At 46.3% G+C, this 24,376-nt stretch overlaps 1 protein-coding gene across 1 annotated transcript in view; it reads right to left on the bottom strand.

Moving 5' to 3' along the window:
- Positions 1-24,376, bottom strand: part of DGKI (diacylglycerol kinase iota) — a 398,043-nt gene that overhangs the window by 183,464 nt on the left and 190,203 nt on the right. The window contains 2 exon segments of the mRNA XM_060245690.1: positions 14,775-14,891; positions 17,016-17,087. Coding sequence (XP_060101673.1) covers positions 14,775-14,891; positions 17,016-17,087 — 189 coding nt within the window.

Below are 24,376 nucleotides of genomic sequence, written 5' to 3'. Positions count from 1 at the left end.
TTTTGTGGTTGGAGAGACACTGGAGGTGGATCCAACCATCCTCCAAGTGGACTTCCTCCAGCATAAGTCATCTTCCTCCAACAGAAGAATCACTTACTACTAAGACTGGAGGAAAGCTTCAAACCTAAGCCAAAAGCAAAGAGGGGCTGTAAATATTTTAAGTATTTAATAAATAAACACATTTTCCTCAGTGGAATGGTAGAGATGGGGTAAGATCCACCTCACTGGAAAGCATATAACGGTGACTCTCTCAGCTGTCTAGTTTTGACTAGTGTGGTGAGCCTTAGAGAGGCTGGTGAGTATGGTGTATATGTATGTCAGGGTACCAAGAGGGAATGGAGGAGGAGGTAGCATTGGTGATGCCTTTCTTAAGAGGGGAGCACTGGAGGATGTCTTACCCCATAGTTGTTCCACTGGAGTAGTTGTTCCATTGGAGGATTCCCACCCCCATTGACTGAGCACAGAGACTCTCTAAAGACATTCATTGACTTTTGTGGTGCCTTTGAAGGATGGGGCATTAAAAAAAAACTTGCTAGTCTGGGGCCTATACAGAAGGGTCCTCAACCAACCAATCAATTCGGAAAGGAAAGGTTCACAAGCTGATTCCTTATATGGGAAGGCATTGGCTAGGAAAGACTGATGCCACTCAAGGCTGGCCCCCTGAAAATGGCAACAGTGTCAGAAGATTGAGGGACATGCATATGAACAAAAAATATCACAGAGAAAACACATAACCATCTTTTCCCTCATTCCCTCAGAGAAAACCCTCATTCTATGAAATTTCCTTATGATGCTATGAAATGTTAATTGTTAATCAGAACTGATGGGAAATTTCCTTGTGACTCACAGAGGTACCATTTCAAATTTTAGTGTGGAAGGGGCAGATATTTCAGCAAGGTGGGCTGCACTTATCAGTTGATCTAAAGTGCCACATTGGAAGAGAGCCAATATTAAAGTATGCAAAAAGAAAAAAATATGTTATAACAGCGGTTATGTTATTAATACAGATCACTCCTTTTCCTAAGCAAAGGAATAGGAGACTCTAACATTCATATGGAATACATAGGCCAAGGTAACTGCTTATAAGAGATCTGCAAACACAAATGGTTTGGAAGGTTAGATTTCCTATACAGCAGATATCCAAGAGCCACATTCATAATTTTCCACCTAAAAAAAGTAAAATCCACCTCCACTTGAAGAGCCTCATTCCTCCAACTCTTCTGGGACTGCTGACCACCCACCTTAAGTTTTCAGTTTGCTGAATTTTGTTCCAGGCAGAGAAATAGCAGGAGGGCAGAGAAGGGAAGCTGCTTTGAAAGAGACTCCATTATCAAACTCTGCTTCCTGATGTTGGGCTGCCTCACGCTGGCTTGCCTTGAGGCAGGCTGGGCCCATTATACCAGTGTGCCTACCTGTGGATAAGCCTGCCTGCCTGCCTGCCTGCCATTAGAGTTTCTGAAAATGATTTAATGGAGTGGAATGCAGAAGGAGGGCTGCAGGCGACATTAGAAAGATCAGAGGGCTTGACAAAGACCCTGAGGCTTTGTGCTCTCATTTTTCAACAATAATCAGCAAATGGAACGAGCAATTTGGCCAGAAATACAGCTGTTACTGAGAAAAATAGCATGTAATCTGAGACACAGGAAGAGGGAGGGTAGAAGATGAAGGGTAGCTTTCCCAGCATGTGAAATCATTTGCACCCAGCTCTGCAATTAAAGTCCAGACTCGGCTCCTCCTTCAGGTCTGCTACCTTTCTCTCACTGCCGCTACAGGGAAAGGGCTGGCCTCTCTCACTGCTGCATTCCCATCATCTCTTTCTCTCTCTCTCACACACACACACAATAGGCCTTTGAGGATGAAGCAGAGAATTGAAGCTGTACAGCAGAGGGGCAATAGCAGCTTTCCTCCTAACTCTCTGAGGCTTAATATGTGCCTAGTGCCTCAGAATATGTCCAAAACTGAGAGATCAGGAAAGTGTTCAGGAGTATTTGTAATGTATGGCGTTCGCAGAACGCAACCAGTTCATAAGGGCCACAACAGCAGAATGACATCAGCCGCGGAGGCAACTGAGAAACATCCAGGTGCCTCCGCGCTGGGCGCAACGATCCGCCAATCACAGCTCGTGGCGGGAAATACGGCTGGCCGGCATTGGACCGGCCAGCAGGGAGAATAGTCCGGCAACTGTATATATGCGGGATCCGGCCCGCGTGCTCTCTCTCTCCATCTTGTATAGTACCATGGAATAAACTATGTTGCCCTACGCTCGTCTCCAAGTCTGGTACTTTACAGTGGCGACGAGGATGGGATCCTAGCCTCATCGGCTACGACGGAGATCTTGGGCAACGAACGACCGGACACGACCGCCGCCGCCACCATGGCCAACCAGGGCGGGATCACCGGCTACCTCGAGCCCTTCGACCCCGCAAATCCAGAGGGCTGGGAGTCCTACTCGGAACGGGTCGAGTTCTACCTCCGGGCCAACAAGATCACCGACGCCGGAGCAAAGAGGGATGTTCTCCTGAGCGTTTGCGGGCCAGCCACGTTAGAGATCGCGAAGGGTCTCTCGGCGCCCACCCGCCTGGCGGAGAAATCCTACGAGGAGATCATCCGGCTCCTCACGGGCCATTTCTTGCCGCAGCCCTCACGGGTGGCTCGCAGATTCCTGTTCCACAGAAGGGACCAGACCGCAGGAGAGTCAGCAGCGGACTACTTGGCGGCCCTCCGCAAACTCGCTGGGAACTGCAACTTTCCCCAGCTGGAGGAAACCCTGGCCGACCGATTCACGTGGGGCCTCCGCGATGAAAGGCTCCAGCAGAAGCTCTTCGCCAAAGAAGAGCTCACCCTTCAGGGCGCCTTCAGCGAGGCGGTAGCGTGGGAGAAGACCGCCAGGACGTTTCCCCGGGCCAAGACCGAGACCGCTCACCACGAGGAGCTGGACCCCGAGCACCAGGACGAGGGAGAAGCCTTCCAGACACAACGCGACGCAGGACCCGCCGCCCGAGCTCCACAGCGCCCCCAAGCCCACGAACGGCAGAGTCAGCGCACCAGCGAAAGGGCTAAATGCGCCAGCTGCGGCGACCCCCACGATCGGCGGGACTGCCAGTACCGGACCTGGGACTGCAGGAGCTGCGGGAAGACCGGCCATATCGCGCGAGCTTGCCGAGCCAAGCCCAACCGCCCGCGGCCGACCGCGCACCACGAGGCCGCCGAGTCCCACTCCACAGCCTCCACCTCACTTCAGGTACTGAATTTACCCCTGACCACCCCCAACAAGATAACGATGGCGGTCCTCATAGACGGGGCCCCCTGCACCATGGAAGTGGACTCAGGCTCCTCCATCTCCATAATTGCGGAGGAGACCCTGAGAAGGCTACGCCCCGGCCAGGGGCTGCAGCTGCGACCGGCAAATTTCATATTGCGGGACTTCCAGCAAAACCCGGTCCAAATAGCGGGGTGGGCACGGGTGCTGGTGGAGCGGGGGTCCTTCAGAGGGCCCCTAGACATCCTGGTAGTCAAGCGGCCGCTTACCACCCTGTTGGGTCTTGCATGGTTTGGCCCCTTGGGAATCCGAGTAGAGGTGGCGCGCACAGCCACAGCAGGAGGGTTCGGGGAGGTGTGCGGAGAGTTCCCCGACGTATTCGATGGGTCGCTGGGTAGTTACAAGGGCCCGGCCATCTCCCTACCGCTCGACCCGACGGTCAGACCGATCCGGCTCAAGGCAAGGAGGGTCCCCTTCGCCTTGAAGCCCAAGATCGAGGCAGAGTTGGACCGCCTAGTAGCCCAAGGGGTCCTGGAGCCAGTTGATTACGCCATGTGGGAGACCCCCATAGTGACCCCGGTCAAACCAAATGGGGACGTGCGGATATGTGCCGATTACAAGTGCACAATTAACAAAGCGCTCCAAGACAACCCATACCCGGTGCCAGTAGTCAGCCACGTCCTGGCAGCCCTGGCGGGGTCAAAGATTTTTGGGAAGCTGGACCTGGCACAAGCCTACCAGCAGCTCCCAGTGGACGCTAAAACGGCCGAGGCGCAGACGATAGTTACCCACAGGGGGGCGTTCAGGGTTAACCGGTTGCAGTTTGGGGTCAGCGTGGCTCCGGGGATCTTCCAGAGTACAATGGATGCTCTCCTTAAAGGGATCCCCGGAGTCCAGCTGTTTTTCGACGATGTTTTAATCGCCGCCCCGGACCCTGAGGAATTCCGCAACCGCCTGCGAGAGGTGCTCCGCCGTTTCCAAGCCGCTGGACTAAAAGTTAAGAGGGAGAAGTGTATGCTGGGGGTGCCACGGGTGGAGTTCCTGGGTTTCGCAGTGGACGCGGAGGGAATCCACCCGACCGAGGAAAAGACCAGGGCCATTGTTCAAGCCCCAGCCCCCACGTGTAAAGCGGAGCTACAGAGCTTCCTGGGGGTCCTCAATTTCTACCACACGTTCATACCCCACAAGGCGGCTCTCGCCGAACCCCTACACCGATTACTGGACAAAAAAGCTCCATGGGTGTGGGGGAAGAAGCAAGCCGCCGCCTTCCAGGCAGTTAAAGACGTTCTGGTTTCCAACGGGGTGCTGCACCACTTCGACGAGCGCCTTCCGGTCATCTTGGCTTGCGATGCATCGCCGTACGGGGTGGGCGCAGTCCTGGGGCACCAGTTACCGGATGGCCGGGAGGTTCCGGTCGCATACTACTCACGCACCCTGACCTCGGCAGAACGGAACTACGCACAAATCGACAAGGAGGCCCTGGCCATAGTAGCGGGGGTCCATAAATTCAATGATTATTTGTATGGGCGCCGGTTCACGATAGCGACGGACCATAAGCCGCTTTTGGGTCTGTTGGCCCCAGACCGACAAACTCCCCAAATCCTGTCCCAGAGGGTGTTGAGGTGGAATCAATTCCTCAACTCGTACACCTACACGCTGGTACACAGGGCGGGCAAGGCAATGGGTCACGCGGACGCTCTCAGCCGGTTGCCGCTCCCCGACACAGGCCCCGATCCAGCCCCAGCACACCAGGTCATGTCGATCGAGTCGCTTCCGGAGCAGCCCATCCACGCGGCGGAGGTGGCTAGAGCCACCGGGAAAAACAAAATCCTAGCACGGGTGCTCGACTGGGTGGTGAGGGGGTGGCCAGAGGGGAACATGGGGGAAGAGTTCAAACCCTACAAAATGCGAAGGGAGGAACTCACAGCCCACAAAGGGTGCCTACTATGGGGGAGCAGGGTAGTGGTCCCCCCCCCTCTACAGAAACGGGTCTTAGAATCACTCCACGAAACACACCCAGGCATAGTGAGAATGAAGGCCCTGGCCAGGAGCTACGTATGGTGGCCGGGGATGGACGGGGAGATAGAGAACTGGGTCCGGAGATGCAGCACATGCCAGGAGTCGCGGCCGGACCCACCCAGCGCCCCGGCTACACGGTGGGAGACCACAAGGAAACCGTGGTCCCGTCTCCACATTGATTTTGCCGGGCCGTTTCAGGGACAGATCTTCCTAATCATTGTGGATGCATACACAAAATGGTTAGAGGTCATTCCCGTAGGGTCCACCTCGTCAGCAGCAGCCATTAGAGCATTACGCAGGGTCCTGTGCACCCACGGTATTCCGGACACCATAGTCTCGGACAACGGGGCAGCGTTCACCTCGGGGGACTTCCAGGCGTTCCTCCAGAGGTACCTCATTAGACACATCCGGTCAGCCCCCTTCCACCCGGCCACCAACGGCCAGGCCGAGCGGATGGTCCGAACAACAAAAGAGGCCCTGGGAAGGATAGTGCAAGGCGATTGGGACCACCGGCTAGCCGCGTTCCTCTTCGACAACCGGGTCATCCCAAACCCAGTCACCGGGGTCAGCCCAGCCGAGCTCCTCATGGGGCGCAAGCTCACCACAAGACTAGATCGGCTAAACCCCGACAGAGCCCCCGACGTGCGAGGGTCACCAGAGGTCAGGGAAGCGGCTAGGGGGTTCTTCGCAGGGGACCCAATGTACGCCCGCAACTACGCTTCAGGCCCCGAGTGGGTAGCCGGGCGGGTACTACGGGTCGTGGGTTCCCGCCACTATGAGGTATCCACCGAGGGGGGCCAGATCCTACACCGGCACATCGACCAGTTACGCCGCCGGACTCTCCCAGAGGTACCCACGGAAACGAGGGAGGGGACAGGGTCCGAGGGGCACCCAATGACACCTGCACCGACACCACGGCCACACACACCAGCAGAGGCGGACCAACCCTCGGACCCCGACCCACGACCCAACAACGCTCAACCCCCCGGGGAAACCCCAGAGGTGGAAGTAGCCCCGGCACCACAAACCACTCCCAGGCGTTCAACACGGGAGCGCCGACCTCCCGCCTACCTCCAGGACTATGTCACTAACTAAGGGGGGAGGAGTGTAATGTATGGCGTTCGCAGAACGCAACCAGTTCATAAGGGCCACAACAGCAGAATGACATCAGCCGCGGAGGCAACTGAGAAACATCCAGGTGCCTCCGCGCTGGGCGCAACGATCCGCCAATCACAGCTCGTGGCGGGAAATACGGCTGGCCGGCATTGGACCGGCCAGCAGGGAGAATAGTCCGGCAACTGTATATATGCGGGATCCGGCCCGCGTGCTCTCTCTCTCCATCTTGTATAGTACCATGGAATAAACTATGTTGCCCTACGCTCGTCTCCAAGTCTGGTACTTTACAGTATTCAAGGGTTCTCTAAACATTCACAGGGTGCCTTACTCCTGAATAAACCCAGTACAGCCTCTCAAACACATATGGGGCTGCTAAGATAGATGGCATGGTCTGAGCTACACAGTTTCAAAGCAGTGCACAGCATCCATGGACAGACCAGAAGTGCCAAACAGGCTGTAAAAGCGGCAGGGTCCTCATTGCTCAATGCACACCAGGCCATTGGTTACGGAATAGAAAGATATAGCCCAACTCTCACCTGAACATGCAATAGAAATTGGAAGGTCCTGCCTCTTCAGGGCTAATTTAAGACAGACACAGCAATAGCCAAGTCACAGTAGGGTTGCCAGCCTCCTCTCCCCGGGTGAAGGTGAGGCAGAAGTGGCTCAGCTGCAGTAGAAGGTGTTTGGATCTAGAACAGAGCTGCTAGTAAGGTGAGTGAGACTTGATTTGCTTTTCTAAAACTGCTGGGGAGCATTACCTAGGGTTGCTCTGGGAGGTAACTGTGTGAATGCTTGGTGCCTGCTGGAGAGGGGTTTCTGATTGATTTTGTGTCTTTTGTGTAGCTGTTGCTGAGTGAGGAGAGCTTGTTTGCCTGGGGGTAATTGCTGGCCCCACCCTCTGCTGTTGCTCTGGCTGTTGAGTCAGAGGTGGGTGGGGGCTTGAGCCTTTAATTTGCAAGACTCATCCTTGCCAGAGGCGCGAGCCGAAGGGTAAAAACCAAAGGCCTGGTAGTCTAGCCTGGGGGTTCTGTAGAAAGGTGGGTAGTTAACAACAAGTAGTTTCAAGTGGCAGTTGGTAGTGGGATTTAAAGAGAAGTGAAGATAAAGAAAATTTTGAAATGGATTGCAGCAGTATGGCTGGTGAGGGAGCAGAGGCAGTGATGGGTAAAGACTGTGGGATGTTTGTATTTTTACCTGAGAGTAGCATGAATTACACTTGCAGCAAGTGTAAGTTAGTGGCCCTGCTGGAGGAGAAGATACAGGGACTGGAGGCATGATTGTCCACTCTGCAGTGTATAAAGGAAGGTGAGGATTTTCTTGACAAAATGCATGAGGCACTCTTGAAAGGACAAGAGGGGGGAGAGGAAATGGTATCTCAGCAATTAGAAGAGAATCCTACACAGGAGGAGGGTTCCTGGAAAAATGTAACCTGAAGGAGAAAGAAAATCAGAAGAGCCCCGGCTGCTCAGCAATAGGTTCCAGAATCTCCCCACAGTGACTGATTCTGAACCATTGGAACAAGGGCTATTTCCCCAGCCTCCACAAAGCTTGAAAAAGTTTCTCGGGATCCTGTGGATAAGAAGCCTGGAGCTTCTGCTCCTCAATATAGGAAGATGAAGGTGGTGGTGATTGGAGACTTCTTGTTCAGAGGAGTGGAGCCCAAAGTGTGCTGACTAAACTTATCATCCCAAGAGGTCTGTTGTCTGCCGGGTGCACGCATCCAGAATGTGACAGAAAGGATTGAAAGACTTATCAAGCCCATAGATTACTATCCTTTCTTGTTGATGCATGTGGGAAAGAACGATACTGCCCATCATAGCCCTGAACGTATTAGAAAAGACTATGTGGCTCTGGGTCAGAAGGTGAAGGAGCTGGGCGTACAGGTTGTATTCTCGTCAGTGCTTCCTGTTGAAGGCTGCGGCTTAGGATGAGAAAGAAGAATACTTCAAATAAACGACTGGCTACGTCGATGGTGTCGTTGGGAAAGATTCAGATTTTTGGACCATGGCTTACGCTTTCGAGATGGTGGTCTTCTATCGGGAGTTGGTTTGCATCTTACGGGGGTAGGGAAAAGGGGGTTTGCATCTTACGGGGGTTTGGAAACAGCCTTGCTAACCTAATAAGGAGGGCTTTAAACTAAATTATATGGGAGAGTGAGGCAATAATTCAAAGCCTCGTATGATGCCAGAAACTGGGAATAAGTACATTAAAGATTTACAAAGAGTGGCGCATACGCTAGGTAATGTTAACTTGCAGGCTTGTACGGAAACTAAACCCTTGGGATGCATAAAACATGGATTCTGATGTCTCTACACTAATGCACAGAGTATGGGAAACAAACAGGAGGAACTGGAAGTCCTAATAAAGGAAGGATAATAATAGGCCTTACTGAAACTTGGTGGGATGACACCCACAGCTGGAATATTAGGATTCAGGGGTACAACTTATTTAAAAGGGACAGGCAAATGAGAAAGGGCAGAGGCATAGCAGTATATGTGAAAGAGGTATATACTTGTGAGGAAATATGTGAATAAGGGGCTCTGCTATCTTGGATTTGATTCTCACCAACAAGGAAGAATTGATTGAAGAAGTGGAAATAGTGGGCACCCTGGGCAGTAGTGACCATGTAATTTGGAATTTACAGTCTTAAGGAAGGGAAAAGCTATATGTAGTCAGACTTATAGGTTGAACTTCAGAAAGGCAAACTTTGATAAACTTAGAACTATGCTGGGTAAAATCCCATGGTCAGAAATACTTAGGAGGAAGGGGGTTCAGGAGGGGTGGGAGTTTCAGCAAAATACTGAAAACGCAATTGCAGACGATTCCTGTGAGAAGAAAAAATGGAAAAAGCCTAAAGAAGCCGAAGTGGCTCCATAAACAGCTCTCTAAAGACTTGAGAAATAAAAAAGACTCCTTTAGGAATTGGAAGGAGGGCCTTATAACCAAGGATGAATTTAAACAAATCACCAGTGCTTGTAGAGAAAACGTTAGGAAAGTTAAAGCTCAGTATGAGCTTAGGCTGGCCAAAGATGCTAAAAATAACAAAAAAAAAAGGTTCTTTTCTTATGTTCAGAGTAAGAAAAAGAGTAAGGACATGGTGGGCCCATTGCGAGGGCAAGGAAGTGAAATTGTAACAGATAATGAAGAGAGAGTGGAACTGCTCAATTCCTACTTTTCCTCAGTCTTCTCTTCTGAGGGAAACAGTGCTCAACATGGCAAAAACAGAACATATAAGGAGGGTATGAAGTTCAAACCTAGGATCAGCATAGGGGTAGTACATAAACATCTAGTTTCTTTAAATGAAACAAAGTTCTCAGGGCCAGATGAATTGCATCCAAGGGTTCTAAAAGAGCTTGCGGATGTAATTTCTGAGCCTCTGGCTATTATTTTTGAGAATTCTTGGAGAACAGGAGAGGTGCCAAAAGATTGGAAGTGAGCGAATGTTGTCTCCATCTTCAAGAAGGGGGAAAAAGACGATCCGGGTAACTACCAACCCATCAGCTTGACGTCTATACCTGGAAAAGTTTTAGAACAAATCATCAAACAGTCGGTCCTGGAATATTTAGAAAGAATGGATGTGATTACTAAGAACCAGCATGGTTTTCTCAAGAACAAGTCATGTCAGACTAACCTGATCTCTTTTTTGAGAAAGTGACTACCTTGCTGGATCAGGGGAATGCTGTAGACATCATTTATCTTGATTTCAGTAAGGCTTTTGATAAGGTTCTCCATACTATCCTTGTTGACAAGTTGGTAAAATGTAGTTTGGATCCTGTTACTGTTAGGTGGATCTGTTAAATATAAGATGATTGCCCAGAAGTTGTTGGTGTGATGATGTCACTTCCTGTATGATACGAGCTACATAGCGTAGGTTTTCCTAATTCAAAGGCTACTCTCAAATAACAGAATGTATGAAGCCAACCATTTGTTGCTCTGGTATTTTCCAGGAAAAGACAAGGATAAAGATGTGATGTCTGAGTCTGATCCCATTCTCTCCCAATTTAGACAAGAGAGAAAAGGGGGTGAGAATAAACACCAGCAGTCAACATATGTCACTGGTGGTTGGAGATCACAGTTAGTACTCAGTTGCCATCACTCAGGACTCAAGACAAGCTGCACAAGGCTGTTGCTTCTGTTTATTCCCTCTTTATGAAAATGTGCCAATTAAAAACACTTCTGAATCATTACTGTGGTAGGCAGGTCTCACTGGGGCTGGTGGGCTCATATGAGGAGGACAGAGAGAACTGAAGGTTCTATGTGGAAGCATAGCTGTTAACCAGCCAAGTCTTCTCCATCTCTCCAGAAATTATTGGTAAAAGAGAAATATGAGAAGAAACACAGAGGCCGAGGTCAGATGCACATAAACTGATGAGATGGGCATGGATAAAAGCTAGATGCATGTCGGATTTTATGCGGTTGTCCAAACATCAGCATCTGGCAAGGGTCGTTGGCTCGTTCGTGTCCCGAACTGCCACGACTGAGATGCGGACTTTTTTGATAGTACATTAAATCCGGAATAAGAATGCTTCCGATGACTCCCACGCGTACTTTCTATGTTTGAATGCTCCATTGTAGCCGACTCATTGCAAGCGCACATCCGCTTCCCTACGAGAGCCCACTCCAAATGATATCATTGCACCAGCAATTGTTGACTCGGCCTTCCAACATTCCGAGGTTGGTAAAATATGTACCCAGCTTGTTGGGGGGGGGGAGTGTAATGACTGGGGAAGGCAATGGCAAACCACCCCGTAAAAGGTCTGCTGTGAAAACTTTGTGAAAGCAGCATCACCCCAGATTCGAAAATGACTGGTGCTTGCACAGGGGACCTTTCCTAAATGGGGCAGGAGGCAGATCGCCCACCTTTGCTACTCCCTGCCAGAGGAGGAAGATGACCCACCTTTGCCGTCTCCCCGCCAGGCGGAGAGACAGCAAAGAGAGTTGCCGTGCTCCCCCCCCCATTTAAACACCTTGACGAGATGTTTAAATGGGGGGAGGAAGATCACCCACCTTTGCTGTCTCCCCACCAGTTGGAGAGACAGCAAAGAGAGTTGCCGTGCTCCCCCCCCCCATTTAAACACCATGACGGGGTGTTTAAATGGGGGGGGAGGAAGATGATCCACCTTTGCTGTCTCCCTGCCAGGCAGAGAGACAGCAAAGAGAACTCCTGGGGTTCCCCTTCCTTTCCGGGTATTTAAATGGGAGGGCAGATTGCCCACCTTTTCTGGCACCTTTAAAAAAAAAACAAGCCAAGCACGATATCCCACGGTACTGCGCTTGCGCAAGCGTGGAATGCCATCTCAAAAAATGAGGTCCAGTTGAGACCTCTGATCAACCAAAAACGGGACCAACGCTGCTTAGAACTGAAGGATGGAAGGATGTCTGATCAGGAAATTTGTTGTAAAAAAGCTGCGGGGTATAATGGCGACGGGTTAGGGATGGATTTAATGGTGAGTGTGACCGCGGCCACAGTCTGCAAGAGCTAAATTTGTAAAGGCCAAGGGATTGTTGGTTAATGTGTTTGTTTGTTTGTTTATAATGTATATGCTACCTTTTCAAAATCCTGCTGATAATCCAAGGGTGCAATTTTAGGCAAAGCTACATCCCTTTAAATGCACTAAAGTCAGTGGTCTAAGACGTAAATGGGATTGTACCACAAAACAATCTAACGAAATTTTAGTGAAAATGCATATAACTTGGATGATTTAAACTGACTGTTCTGAATAACAAACTATGCTCATTCAAAAATCAAAGGACTATGGATTAACCAAAAAAGATTAAACATGGCCAGTGGTCCCATTCTCAACCTCTTTTTTTTCAGGTTTAAAGACAGAAACATATGTATTTGAATAAATATGAATATGTGCAAAAGAGATATGTACTACAAAGTATCCAAAGAGATTCTCAGGGGGCTCCTTTCCAAAGACTACAAATGAAATTTACCAGTGGTCAGATCCTCTTCACTTTCCAGAGGAGAAGAAGAAGATATTGGATTTATATCCCGCCCTCCACTCCGAAGAGTCTCAGAGCGGCTCACAATCTCCTTTACCTTCCTCCCCCACAACAGACACCCTGTGAGGTGGGTGGGGCTAAGAGAGCTCTTACAGCAGCTGCCCTTTCAACCTCTGCCAGGGCTATGGCTAACCCAAGGCCATTCCAGCAGGTGCAAGTGGAGGAGTGGGGAATCAAACCCAGTTCTCCCAGATAAGAGTCCACACACTTAACCACTACACCAAACTGGCTTTGAGATTACATGCTTTAAGAGCTACCATTCCAAATGTGTGTGGCTCCTCCAACCTTAGATGACACACTGGAAAATAGTCAGCAATGTAAAAATTTCACCTTTATCTCGGATGCTTAAAAGAGAGGGACTTCTCAACATCTGAAACTGGCTACCAGTTTATATACATGACTGTTGTACCACAAATCAGAGGAAGAAATGTTGTAAAATTCTACTTACCACTTGGCATAAAAAAGATACAGAGATTCCACTGCCAGTATATTAAATTATCACTTAAGAATCATCATCTACATTTACCCTTTTGTTATCGAGTATGTGAAAATGTCATTGCTAAGCGACCCTAAAATATATTCCAAGAAAGAACAATACATAATCTGGCATACAGGCCTGAGACAGAATCAAAGGAAAACCAGGCATTCATTCAATTTATTTGCTGAATTTCTACTTGAAAAGCCACTGCAAATGTCTCCATCTCCTAGAATTCATGGACAGGTAAACAGATTAAAGGAGACTTCTGTGATCATGACAGATAAGGGACTCTCAGAGTTGGTATCGCTGCCAGACAGGTCTCTGGAGCAGGCAATCTTCTGGATTGGAGAAGCCCAATATACATGAATGTTTCTTGTACGAACCCAAAAGAAATAGGAAAAACAGGGCTGCCAATTCATAAACCAAAAAGGCTCCTATTTCTGTGATGAAGGGAAGCACAGGATAAGGATGCAAGAAAAAAAGTCCCACAATTTGCAGAAATTCCTGTGCTACAAAAAAGGAACTTAAACTTTCTTTGAGTCTGCAGTTTAAAAGATTCATTACAAAATTCAGTAACCTAAAAGAAATATACAAGAAGCAAAAAGGAAGAAAGAATGGCTATTGAATTTATTTATTTAAAGTATTTATGTCCACCTTTCCCTGACATTCACAAGTTCATTGAATGCTACAGGTGAATGGAGTTTTTAACTGTTCCTGAGCAAAGATTGCTGAAACAGCTTTCATCTTTATATCAATGATTGGCTTCCCTGACTTTCCACAGGTTGCTGGGCCACAACTTGGAGGCTTCCTGTCTACATCTTTAAAAATTGCAAGTCACCTGGAAAGGATGCATTTGCCCATCACCTGCCTCCCATTCCTATACTGGTCCCTTTGCTCACCCTCCTCCCTTTGGGGTAAAATAAGAGTTTCTGGATAAACATTAGGAAAAACTTACTGACAGAGAGCGGTTCCTCAGTGGAAGAGGCTTCATTGCAAGGTGGTGGGCTCAGTCTGAAATGACCACTTTGAGATCAGTCTGAAATTTTTCTCCAGGCCAGATTGGCAAGGGATCCGGAAGGTTTTTGGCATCTTCTAGGCATGGAGCAGGGGTCACTGGGGATGTATGTTTGTGGGGAAGGTATTTGTGAATTTCCTGCATTGTGCAGAGGGTTGGATTAGATGACCTTGGAGATCCCCTTCAATTCTATGACTCTATGATTTCTGTTTATTCCAGTAAGTAGGGGAGGGGACAAGAGAAAAATAGAGATACCAGAAACTCAGCAGATACATCCTTTCACAGCTGCTCAGAATGTTCAACATATACACAGGTTCTCCAGGTTGTAATCTGGCAACTTTAAACTCTCCTCTTACTTCTCTCAACTGCTATTCACCTTCCAGAATCCCATGGTTGCTTTTGGACAACAGCTGAAGTCCACAATGCAGGTTCTTCAAAATCCAAACAGCACCATAAAAGAATTATAAATCTGAAAAATGTAAGATCATAGCACCGAAATATTTTTATGTATTTATGTTTCATATTATTCTATGTTTTATGGTTTTAATGTCGCACTATTATGTTTAATCATGTATATGCATGTCTATGTAGGCTGCCCTGAGCCAGCCTCGGCGGGGATGGCGGGATATAAGTGGAATTAAATAAATATTTCAAAAGGAAAAACATGAAAGGCATCATTTCTTTAAGCTTAAAATATCTTGCAATCTTAATTAAACATCCCAAAATCGGTTTCAACAATTTTTAGTATAGCTAGAGGTGGTGGTAGTAAAAAAACAGGGGGAAGTGAAGCATACCTTCCTGGAGGAATCTCAGGAGTTTAAGCCAAGCTTTCTCTGAGCCGACCAACAGTGTCAAAACAGACATTGGCATGCAGTTACCTGAGGTTTCTTCACCTTAATGATCCAGGTGGGAGGCACGATTACAGCTGCGTGAGCCCCTAGAGAACATGGCTCCTCAATGTGCTGCAGCATGAAGCAGGTGACCTTATTGTGAAACTTAAGGAAGAAAAAAAAAAAGAAGCATTAGTGAGAGAGCACAGGAGGAACATGTGTAGGGTGTGGGGGGGGGGAGCCCCAAACCATGCAACAGGAGGAACACATAAATCTGCCTTAAACATTGGTTTATCAGATTCAATATTTTCCGTTTTGACTGGTGGCAAGCTGTCCAGGGTCTCAGAAAGAGAACTTTCACAAAGGTCTCTACCAAAGGGGCTCCTATTTCTGTGATGAAAGGAAGCACTGTGTAAGGATGCAAGAAAAAAGTCCCAAAATTTGCTGAAATCTCTGTGCTACAAAAAAGATGACAGATTTCACACTCACCCTGCGCCGCTCTGATGTTCCTCTTTTCAGCATGGCATCCTTCCAGTTTCTCACTATCTGCCCCGGGAGTTCACCTTGCATTGCCGTTTTTGCGAGGCAAAGAGAAACCACTACAAACCAGTTTCTCTTTGCTGTGCAAAAACAGCAACGCAAGCTGAAGCCCCGGGGCAGATAGTGGGAAATCAGAAGGACACCTCACTGAAAAGAGGAATGTCAGAGCAGCATAGGGTGAGTGTGAAATCGGTCGATGTTTTTCACTAGGAGACAGTTAAAAAAAATTGGTTCTGCTTTTCTACCTATACCTGTGCAAATGGAGCAACTGAGAAACACCATGTATTTTTTTCCTATCAGTATCGCCCTGAATATTATGACTTGCTCATATGTTGTATTACAAACCTAAATTTTGTTTTCTTATTCAGCAGCAGCCAATTATCATATGCAAATATGCAAGATGCTATATATTTTAGCAGGGAGGAGACAATTGAACTCATTGAGGCTCCAGGAAGATGCATTCCAAGAAATGATGGGAACATAGGGTTGCCAGATCCGAATTGGGAATACCTGGAGATTTTGGAGCCAGAGTCGGGAAATATCTGAAGATTTTGGAGCCTGAGGAGGGAAGGGGAGGGACTTCTGTGGGTTATAATGCCATAGAGTCCACCTTCCAAAGTGGCCATTTTCTACAGGTGAACTGATCTCTGTTGCCTGGAGATCAGTTGTAATAGCGGGAGATCTCCAGCCACAGCCCTGAGGCTGGGAACCCTAGGGGAACATCACTTGCCAATATCTTCCTGTATTGAAAACAGAACTTGAAATAGAGCCGGTTGCTTACAATTTAATTTATATAATGGATTTTTTACCCCACTTCTCCCACAGAGAATCAACATGGAAACTCAGAATAAATATTACATCACGCCAAAAACACAAAACCAGCTGTTGTGAATGAATTCTTTTAAAATCTTATTCGTCTTCTGGAGGATCAATAGAACTGCTCCTTTCTAATACTCTGCTGCCAAGTTTTTTGCCTCCTGTTTTGAAAATGACTTTTTTTTCCACTAACCTTTAAAAGGAGATTTCAGACCAAAAGGGGGAAAGCTGCTTTATTAAAATTAAAGTTTTTTTAAAGGTGGTATTTTACTTGTCCTCAGTATGCTTGGCAAAAAGTGAAATGCAATATTCTAAATAAGAGTCCATAACTAGCTCCCATGCTCACGCAAAAAGGACTGGCATCCTGGATTAAGTCTTTTCCCAAGTCTCAGACAAATGAGACAAAGGAGGCACTTTCTTTCCACAAAATGCAAATTGCAGACTAATATGGCCTCAATTGGCCATACAAGGAAAGCAACAAGGATTTAAAACCTTCAGCCGCCACCTGATTTTGCTTCCTGCTTTACAATTTATTTTAGCACTGAACTTAGCATATTAAAAAGAATAATGTTCGTTAGCAAAAAGTGTGGTGCTACTTTAAAATGCTAACAGAATGAGAGCAGTTTCAAAAAAAGAAAGTGAATGCAGATTGAAAGCTGACCAGCCCACATAACTTCCTGCCACTGCCCTGTCTGTGGCAAACTGAGGCTACACAAACTTCTACTATATTTTATGGATGGGCTAAGATGCATGATCTTCATTTCATCAGTTTGAGCCCTCAGACAGTTTCTCAGCATTTAAGAGAACAAGATTGCTAAGGAAAGGAGCAGACAAGGTAGATCGAGGATACAATATACTACCTTGTGGAACTAAAGCCAAACCATCCAAGTCAAGTGGATAAAATCCCAGGTCCCTCTGGTAAAAACCACTTACTGCCTGCTTGCACCACGAACAGCTGATGGCCACAATCTCTTTACTGTGAAAGGAGAATTTTTGCTGAAACCCCTGTGATAACAAGAAGAGTTTGGAGAGAAGGGGTTAATCTGCCCTTTGGTAAATCACAAAGCAAAAAAAAAGAAAGGAAGGAAGTAAAGAAAAGAAAAGAAAAAGATCCTTTCTTTTATGTCTGTTGCATCCCTCCAACTGCATTTAAAGTTGTTTCTTTCCACATCTCCCTCCCTCCCTTCCCCATCTATTTCCCTCCCTCTCTCCCTCCCTCCCTTCCTTCTCTCAAACATTTGACATTCATGTGTTGTGGCTCTCAGACATCTGACATTTATTCTACGCGGCTCTTATGTTAAGCAAGTTTGTCCACCTCTGGTTAAGAGTCTTCTAATTCTTCCCTACAATCTTCCCACACTTCCTTTTGCAGGTAAAAGGCAGAGGCCAGGGTTCTAGATCAAACAACCTTTATTATTGCAGTCAACGACCAACACAGTCCGAACAATCAGGGCAAGCCATATTAGGAAATCCATTAAAATTTTTAAAATTTAACATCTTAGCTTCAATATTAAAATCTAAACAAATTATATACAGTAGTATAATAAAATATAAAATACAAAATCCTAAATTGTCTACGTAAAAATCAGATATTGCTCAACCCACCATCTGTGGATTTCAGTGTTTGTAAACCTGTGCACAGTACCTTGCAACTTGGTGTGTTGTCTCATGATTGTTATCTGAAACCAAGTATTCCAACACAGCTTTTTTTGATCTACCTGGGAATCTTTCTATCAGTGCATTAATGATTTTTACTCTTATTCTCCTATAATATGAACAATTAAAGAAGATATGTTCTAATGTGTCAATTTCTTGTAATGGGCATGAACACGGTCTCCTACAATAAGGAATTGCTTTATACTTCCTTTCTAACACTGCCGAGGGTAAGGACAAACTTCTTGCTAGTGTGAATGCCCTTCTGCTGTTATGAGCTCTGAGGAAGAATAAGTATCTGGCAAGGATGGCAATATATCTTTTGTTTGTAGAAGAGATATAGTCTGGAGATCTGAGGCTGTCCATTTGCCTTTCATTATCTATCACTGTTTAATTAATGATTTAATTAATTAATGATTTAGCCTGCTCTACCCCAAGGTCTAAAAGGGCCTGGGGAGATGGACCTAAAATTTTAATAATTTTCAAGACTTCCTTTTGCCAGCTAGATTGAAACTGATCACGGAATATCAGAGGCAACAAACCTTGGGGATTTATGTTCACAGTCAACCATTTGAAAATCAATAGACTACAAATTCTAACTTCCACCTGAATCATTCCTATTTCTAGCCTAACCCATGAGTCTGACACACATTTGGGCATTTGCAGTATAGCTCTAAGAAATTTAGATTGTACTCTTTCAAGTGAAGAGAATGCAGAAGACGGTGGCCCCAGAGATGTTCTGTATAGCAACTGGGCTAAATCTTGGCTACTCAAAGCGTGAATAATCCCTTTGGCTCCTCTTTATAACCAGAGGAATACAGCAAGAAAGCAATCCTTTTTATCGCAGCATTTTCACCTGTGACCATCAATACACTCTAAAAATTTTGCAGTGAGCTACCAAACTTAAGTTAACAAGCTCTGATTTAATCATCTGCAATTAGTTTTCCAGCTCTCTCCTTTCTTAGACTCAGGAAATCTGGTCATACTTTTGTAATCTTGAGGTCAGATTACCACAACACTCTTTACATTGGACTGCCCTTGAAGACAGTCCAGAAACACCCTGACCTGGACAGCCCAGGCAAGTCGGATTTTATTAGATCTCAGAAGCTTAGCAGGGTCAACTTTGGCACATACTTGGATGAGAGATACCAAGAGTCAGGAGGTGGAGGCAAAAATACCAAAAAATAAAAATAAGTCCAGAAACTTCAGATGGCCTAGAATTCAGCAGCCAGATTATTGTCAGGGGCTAGCTGATGGAAACATTACTCATTTTGAAACTGCTATATTGGTTGCCAGTTTGCTTCTGAGTTCAATTCAAAATGCTGATTATGAACTTTAATATTCTTCATATATGTGAAGGACTTTATCTTCCCATGGGCCCCTGTGCACTATGTGCCGGCCTAAGGCTCCGCCTGTGGCTATTCCCTTACATATGATGGCCAATCTGGCCTTGATCAGAGCCCAAGCCCTTTTGCTCATGCTCCCACTGCATAGAATGTGCTTCCTGAAATGGTGAAGGAAGTTCCTCGACGGTTTATGGTTTATTAGACTTATATCCCGCCCTCCCCACCAAAGCAGGTTCAGGGCGGCTTACAACCAATAAAATCACAACATTTCAACACATTAATTCAACACATTAATTATATCATATTTAAATTAAAACATTAAAACAGTCAGGTGCTAATATCATTTGATGTCATTTCGTTTCTGATGGCGTTCAGTATTTGTTAGGTATCATTCCTTACTACTATATTGGTACTCCAGAATAAATTAAAGGCTAGCCAAAGTAGTGTTGTCTTGCAGGCCTTGCAGAACTGAGCAAGGTCCCGCAAGGCCCTTACTTCCTCTGCCAACTGGTTCCACCAATAGGGGGCAGCAATTGAAAAGGCCCTCTCTCTGGTGGATTTCAATCTTGCCTCTCTTGGTCCAGGGATCGCTAAAAGAGTTTGAGATCTTCAAGAGGCATTGTAAGTCTTGCCTACTTGCCAGGACTTTTAACCAGGTATGAACAGCAGGCATCTTAGAGGGAGGGAAGCATTTGGGTTTTTAAAATTCTATTTGGTTTTAATTTGCAGTGTCTTAATGTTTTCTGTAAGCTGCATTCAGCCTAAAGCAGGGGTGTCAAACTCATTTGTTAGGAGGGCTGGATCTGATATAAATGGGACTTTGTGGGGCTGAGCCATGCATGTCCTAAAATGTAATGCCAGATAGTGAAGATATAGACTTTATAAAGGACACAGGGGGTGATTACAGACTGGCACTTTGGGCCAATTCAGAGACGCCTCAAAAAGCCCTTCCACAAACAAAATTTGCCGCCCATCCTCATCTTGTGCTCACCTTGTCCTCCAGCCTCCACAGTGCAACTCAAAAAGCTACTGCTTCCAAAGTGATAGCAAATTTTTGAGCCGCACGCCGGTTGCCTCCTTGGCATCTGGAAGCAGAAGGGTGCAAGCGAGGTGCCTTGGCAGTGTGAAACCACCAAGCTGCCCCAGGTCGCATCCAGCTTTTTAAAATAAAAACTGCTCAGTGTGCATGAACACATGTATGCTTGTGCATACATGTGCACATATATTCACACATGTGCATGACTATTGAAAATGTATGGGGAAGCTGAGTGATGGGAATGGTGCGCAACAGCCGTCTGAACACACCCATGGATGGGGATGGCTTGAGGGGGAGCATGTGGAGGCTTCAGGACAGCTCTTTTTGAGCCATCCCAATTTGGGACGCCTCCCATCCGCCCCAAAATGCCCATCTGTTATCACCCAGGCAAACACAATTAAAGATATTATTTTAAATTTAAAATACAAGCATGCTTAAAACTCTTGCAATATTTTGTTTAAAACAGAAAGGTAGGGGAATAGTGGGATTTTGCAATGCAATTTTAAAAATAAAACATCAAGAAAAAGCACAAAACTAAACTAAATATATAAAATGCTCTCAGTCTGGGAAAACATGAAATGGCAAGGCATTTTAAGCTCCCCCACCCCCCAGTCTACTCAGATTAGCAATGGCTCTCCAGTATAATATCCCCCTTTGGCTGTGGGTTCCGAAGTTAGAGTACTCACTAGGCACCAGTTCTTATGTCTACAGAGAACAGACAAAGCTGACTCAAAGCAGCAGTGCTTGATTTTTAAGGACACAACTCCAGGAAGCTTCAGCTAGCCGTAGGAACACTGTGAAGTTAAGCTCAGCTCCACTCCACTGAAACAAAGTTATAAGGAAAACATGAAGTGGATTTTCCATTCCGGTCTGCTCTGCCCATAGGCCTGAATAGGAAATTCATTCTGCATTTTCTTTGCAGCTTTGTGCTTTAGCCTCTGCAAAGAGAAAGCAGAAGGAGCTGGGAATATCACAGCCTTGGAGCTTTGGGGGGGTGGGGGGGGAGAAGAGAGCCATCGGGCCTGATTTAAGCCTTTGGCGGGCTGGTTTGGCCAACAGGCCAGATGTTTGACACTCCTGGCCTAAAGGAAAGGTGTGGCATAAATCTTTTAATCGATCGATTGATCAATAAATAAACCATACTTTTGTTATACAGGCTATTGGGATGAGCCAGAACACACTGAGATTCTTTGCACTTCTGTGTGTTTGTGTCTATGTGTGACTGAGAGAGAAACTATATGGCCTAGTGCAGGGATGGACAAGTTTCATTAATAGGATCATTAGATGACCATCATCATTAAATTTGATCCTACTCCCTCATTCTGAATGGGATTTGGGGCAGCTAACAGCATATAAAATACACCCAATAGAAACAATACAAAAGATACAATAAACTTTAAAAATGTAAAATGATTAAAAATCTGTCCCCATTAAAACCTGTTCATTATCAAGCATGGTAGGATGCATGGATAGTGACAATACAGCTGAAGCATACCAGCTGTCTGGTGGATCACTAGGGATGGACACGAACTGGAAAAATGCAGTTCATCTCACTTCATGGCTGAACCATGAACCAAACCCTGAACCAAATCTGAACTGAGAGATTCATTTGCAAACTGAACCAGTTCAAGGTTTGTGGCCCTGCAAACTCCATTGAAAGGGATAGCAGTCCCTTTCAATGGGGTTTGCAGAAAGCAAAAAAACAAAAAAAGCTCCCAACTGCTCAGCTGCTTTGCTTTCTTATGCAGACCCTTTTAAAGGAACAGTACAAGACAATCTGAAAAACAGCTGAGCAGCAAAGAAACACTCACAGCCACTCAGCTGGTTCATTTTCTTGTGCAGTCCCTTTAAAGAGACTGCACAAGAAAGCTCAAAAAACAGCTGAGAAGCAGGGAGTTTCTCCCCACTGCTCAGCTGTTTTGCCAACTTTTGCAGGGAACAAAAAGCAGGAGATTAAAGGGACTGAGTCCCTTTAAACCCCTGCTTTATGCTCTGTCCACAAATCGCCATTAACTGCTTTAAAAATTCATTGAAGTTTGTGATAGTAGACCTGTCACAAACTTTGGTTCATGAACTATGAACAGGGCAAAATTTGTGATAAATTTTGCTTCATGATTCAGTTCATACCCATGCCTAAGGATCACAGTTACCCAAAGGCTGCCCAAAAAAAGAGTAGCCTTCCATGCCCTGTAGAACTGAGGGAGTTTCTCCAAGGCACGCACCTCTTCAGGCAGCTCGTTCCACAAGACAGGAGCCATATGATGGCATGTTATTGTTAGCTTAAAGCAGGGATCCCCAGCATGATGCTCATGAACACCATGATGCCTGCCTATACCTTTCCTGCTGCCTTCCAACTGTTTTTAGACAGTAGGTGTCGCCAAGAAAGGCTTTTGCCCAGCAAGCTTTCTGACTGGCCATTGGATATGAATGGCTGTGTAGATGGTTTTAAAGCTTGCTTTGTCACCAGCAGCCACCATTTTGTGGCTGGTTCTGCCTCGTGTGGGAGCCATTTTGTGGCTGTACCCACTATGCGGTGTCACAATTCTAAAGGTGCCCAAAATATTGGTCAAAAATGTTGGCGACCTCTGGCTTGAAACATGAGATAAGTTTAACCCTAAGAGTCTGGCCAGAAGATTTGTAATTAGAAATGTCCGTGTTATTTAAGTGTGTTAAGGGTATCAAGTGTAGGGCCATCTGAATTACAGCCACAGATGGAAGTTATGACCTCCTATAGCAACTATGTTTGCAGTTCATCCAGGCACTACATTACAATCCTTCTTTATTGCTTTCATTTAGCAGCTGCTTCATCTTAATGACCATCTCCTTTATTCTGGGAAGAAAAGAGGAAGGTTTCAAAGCAATGACATTAACACCCAGCAGTAAAAAGTAACTAAGGGGTTGGCCATGGAGAAGCTCTTGGCTGCTTCCTTTGTTACTTGGCATAATGTGTTTTCAGTTTCTAAAGAGAGACTTCCTTTGTCTACATAAACATAGACACACATAATCTCCAGCATTTAATTCCAGCATTTATAAGTGTATTCCTGCTGCAAGCAGCTCCATATGCAGCCACCTCTATAGAGACAGGGCAGCCCCAGCACCATGAACAAGTCTGGAAGCCTTTTGTTATTACAGTCCTGAGAAAAGCAACACAGCTTCTAAGTCCATTTACTTGGAAGATTGATACTATGTTTACGTCTCTACGGTTGTTCTCAAAGTGCCTCCTCTGCTGTACTTAAACTCCTCGACGCCAAACTTCACCTATACAGGCATGAACAGAAGAGGGGAAAGCTTGGATGGCAAGGGCATTGAAGCAAGAACAGATCCAGAAGCATGTAGCAGATCCAGAAGCATGTAGCAACTTATAGCCACATTAGATCTGAGTGGATATTTAAGATTACTGAATGCCATCTTTAGATTGTACTGAAATTAGTACCAAATTGCTTTAATTCAATGTTTCAATTTAAATGTTTTTATTGTTGTTTTATTATGAATTGTGAGCCACCCTGAGCCTGCTTTGGTGGGGAGGGCGGGATAAATAATGAAAGCTGTTTCCCAAAAAGATGGACAAGCATGATCTCACGGGAGAAAGTTTCCACAGGGTGAGAAGCATCAAAATGACTGTACCAGGTTGCTGTTTCAGCTGCAGGTAGGCACCTCTGGTGTGACCATTCACAAATTCCTGTCAGGACTGCCTCCACTTACCCAGGTAGCCTCTCTTCAGCAGTATCAGGCATCTGGGACAGGGGCTGCTGCTTTAAGACCTGGGACACTGTGTAGGGTAACTGAGTAGATGTGTTATGCCAGATCAGAAGTGTCTGGTAGACTGTCTTCCAGATGTCTTGGTTAGTTAGGGCTAGAGCTGCCCTGTCTCTATAGAGGTGGGTGTCTATGGAGCTGCTGGTGGTGGCACCTCTTGCAATCCCTGATATTGCTATCCCCTGCAAAATATCTACTGCATGAAGTCCCTTCATGAAAACTAGAGCAGAACATCTCAGTGCTATTATTGGTCACCTGGATTTAGCAGAGCCCCTCCTATCATTTTCTACAGCCCCGCCCTCAGCATTTCTCTCTGTTTCTCCCACACTCGCCCATATAGCTACTATGTACTCCAAAAATGAACATGGTGGGTGTGATCCAGGAATCAACAGCGGCAGCTCACCTTAGCTTGCTGGCTACTTTGTTTGTTTTTTTATGGAAAGAAGTCAACTATTGCCCTGTCCCTGCAGTCATGTACAGCCGCTGTCAACAAGTTTCATTGG

Source organism: Heteronotia binoei, chromosome 8 (genome assembly GCF_032191835.1).
Source record: "Heteronotia binoei isolate CCM8104 ecotype False Entrance Well chromosome 8, APGP_CSIRO_Hbin_v1, whole genome shotgun sequence".
Taxonomy (NCBI): domain Eukaryota; kingdom Metazoa; phylum Chordata; class Lepidosauria; order Squamata; family Gekkonidae; genus Heteronotia; species Heteronotia binoei.
This window is presented reverse-complemented; position numbering and strand designations above follow the sequence as displayed.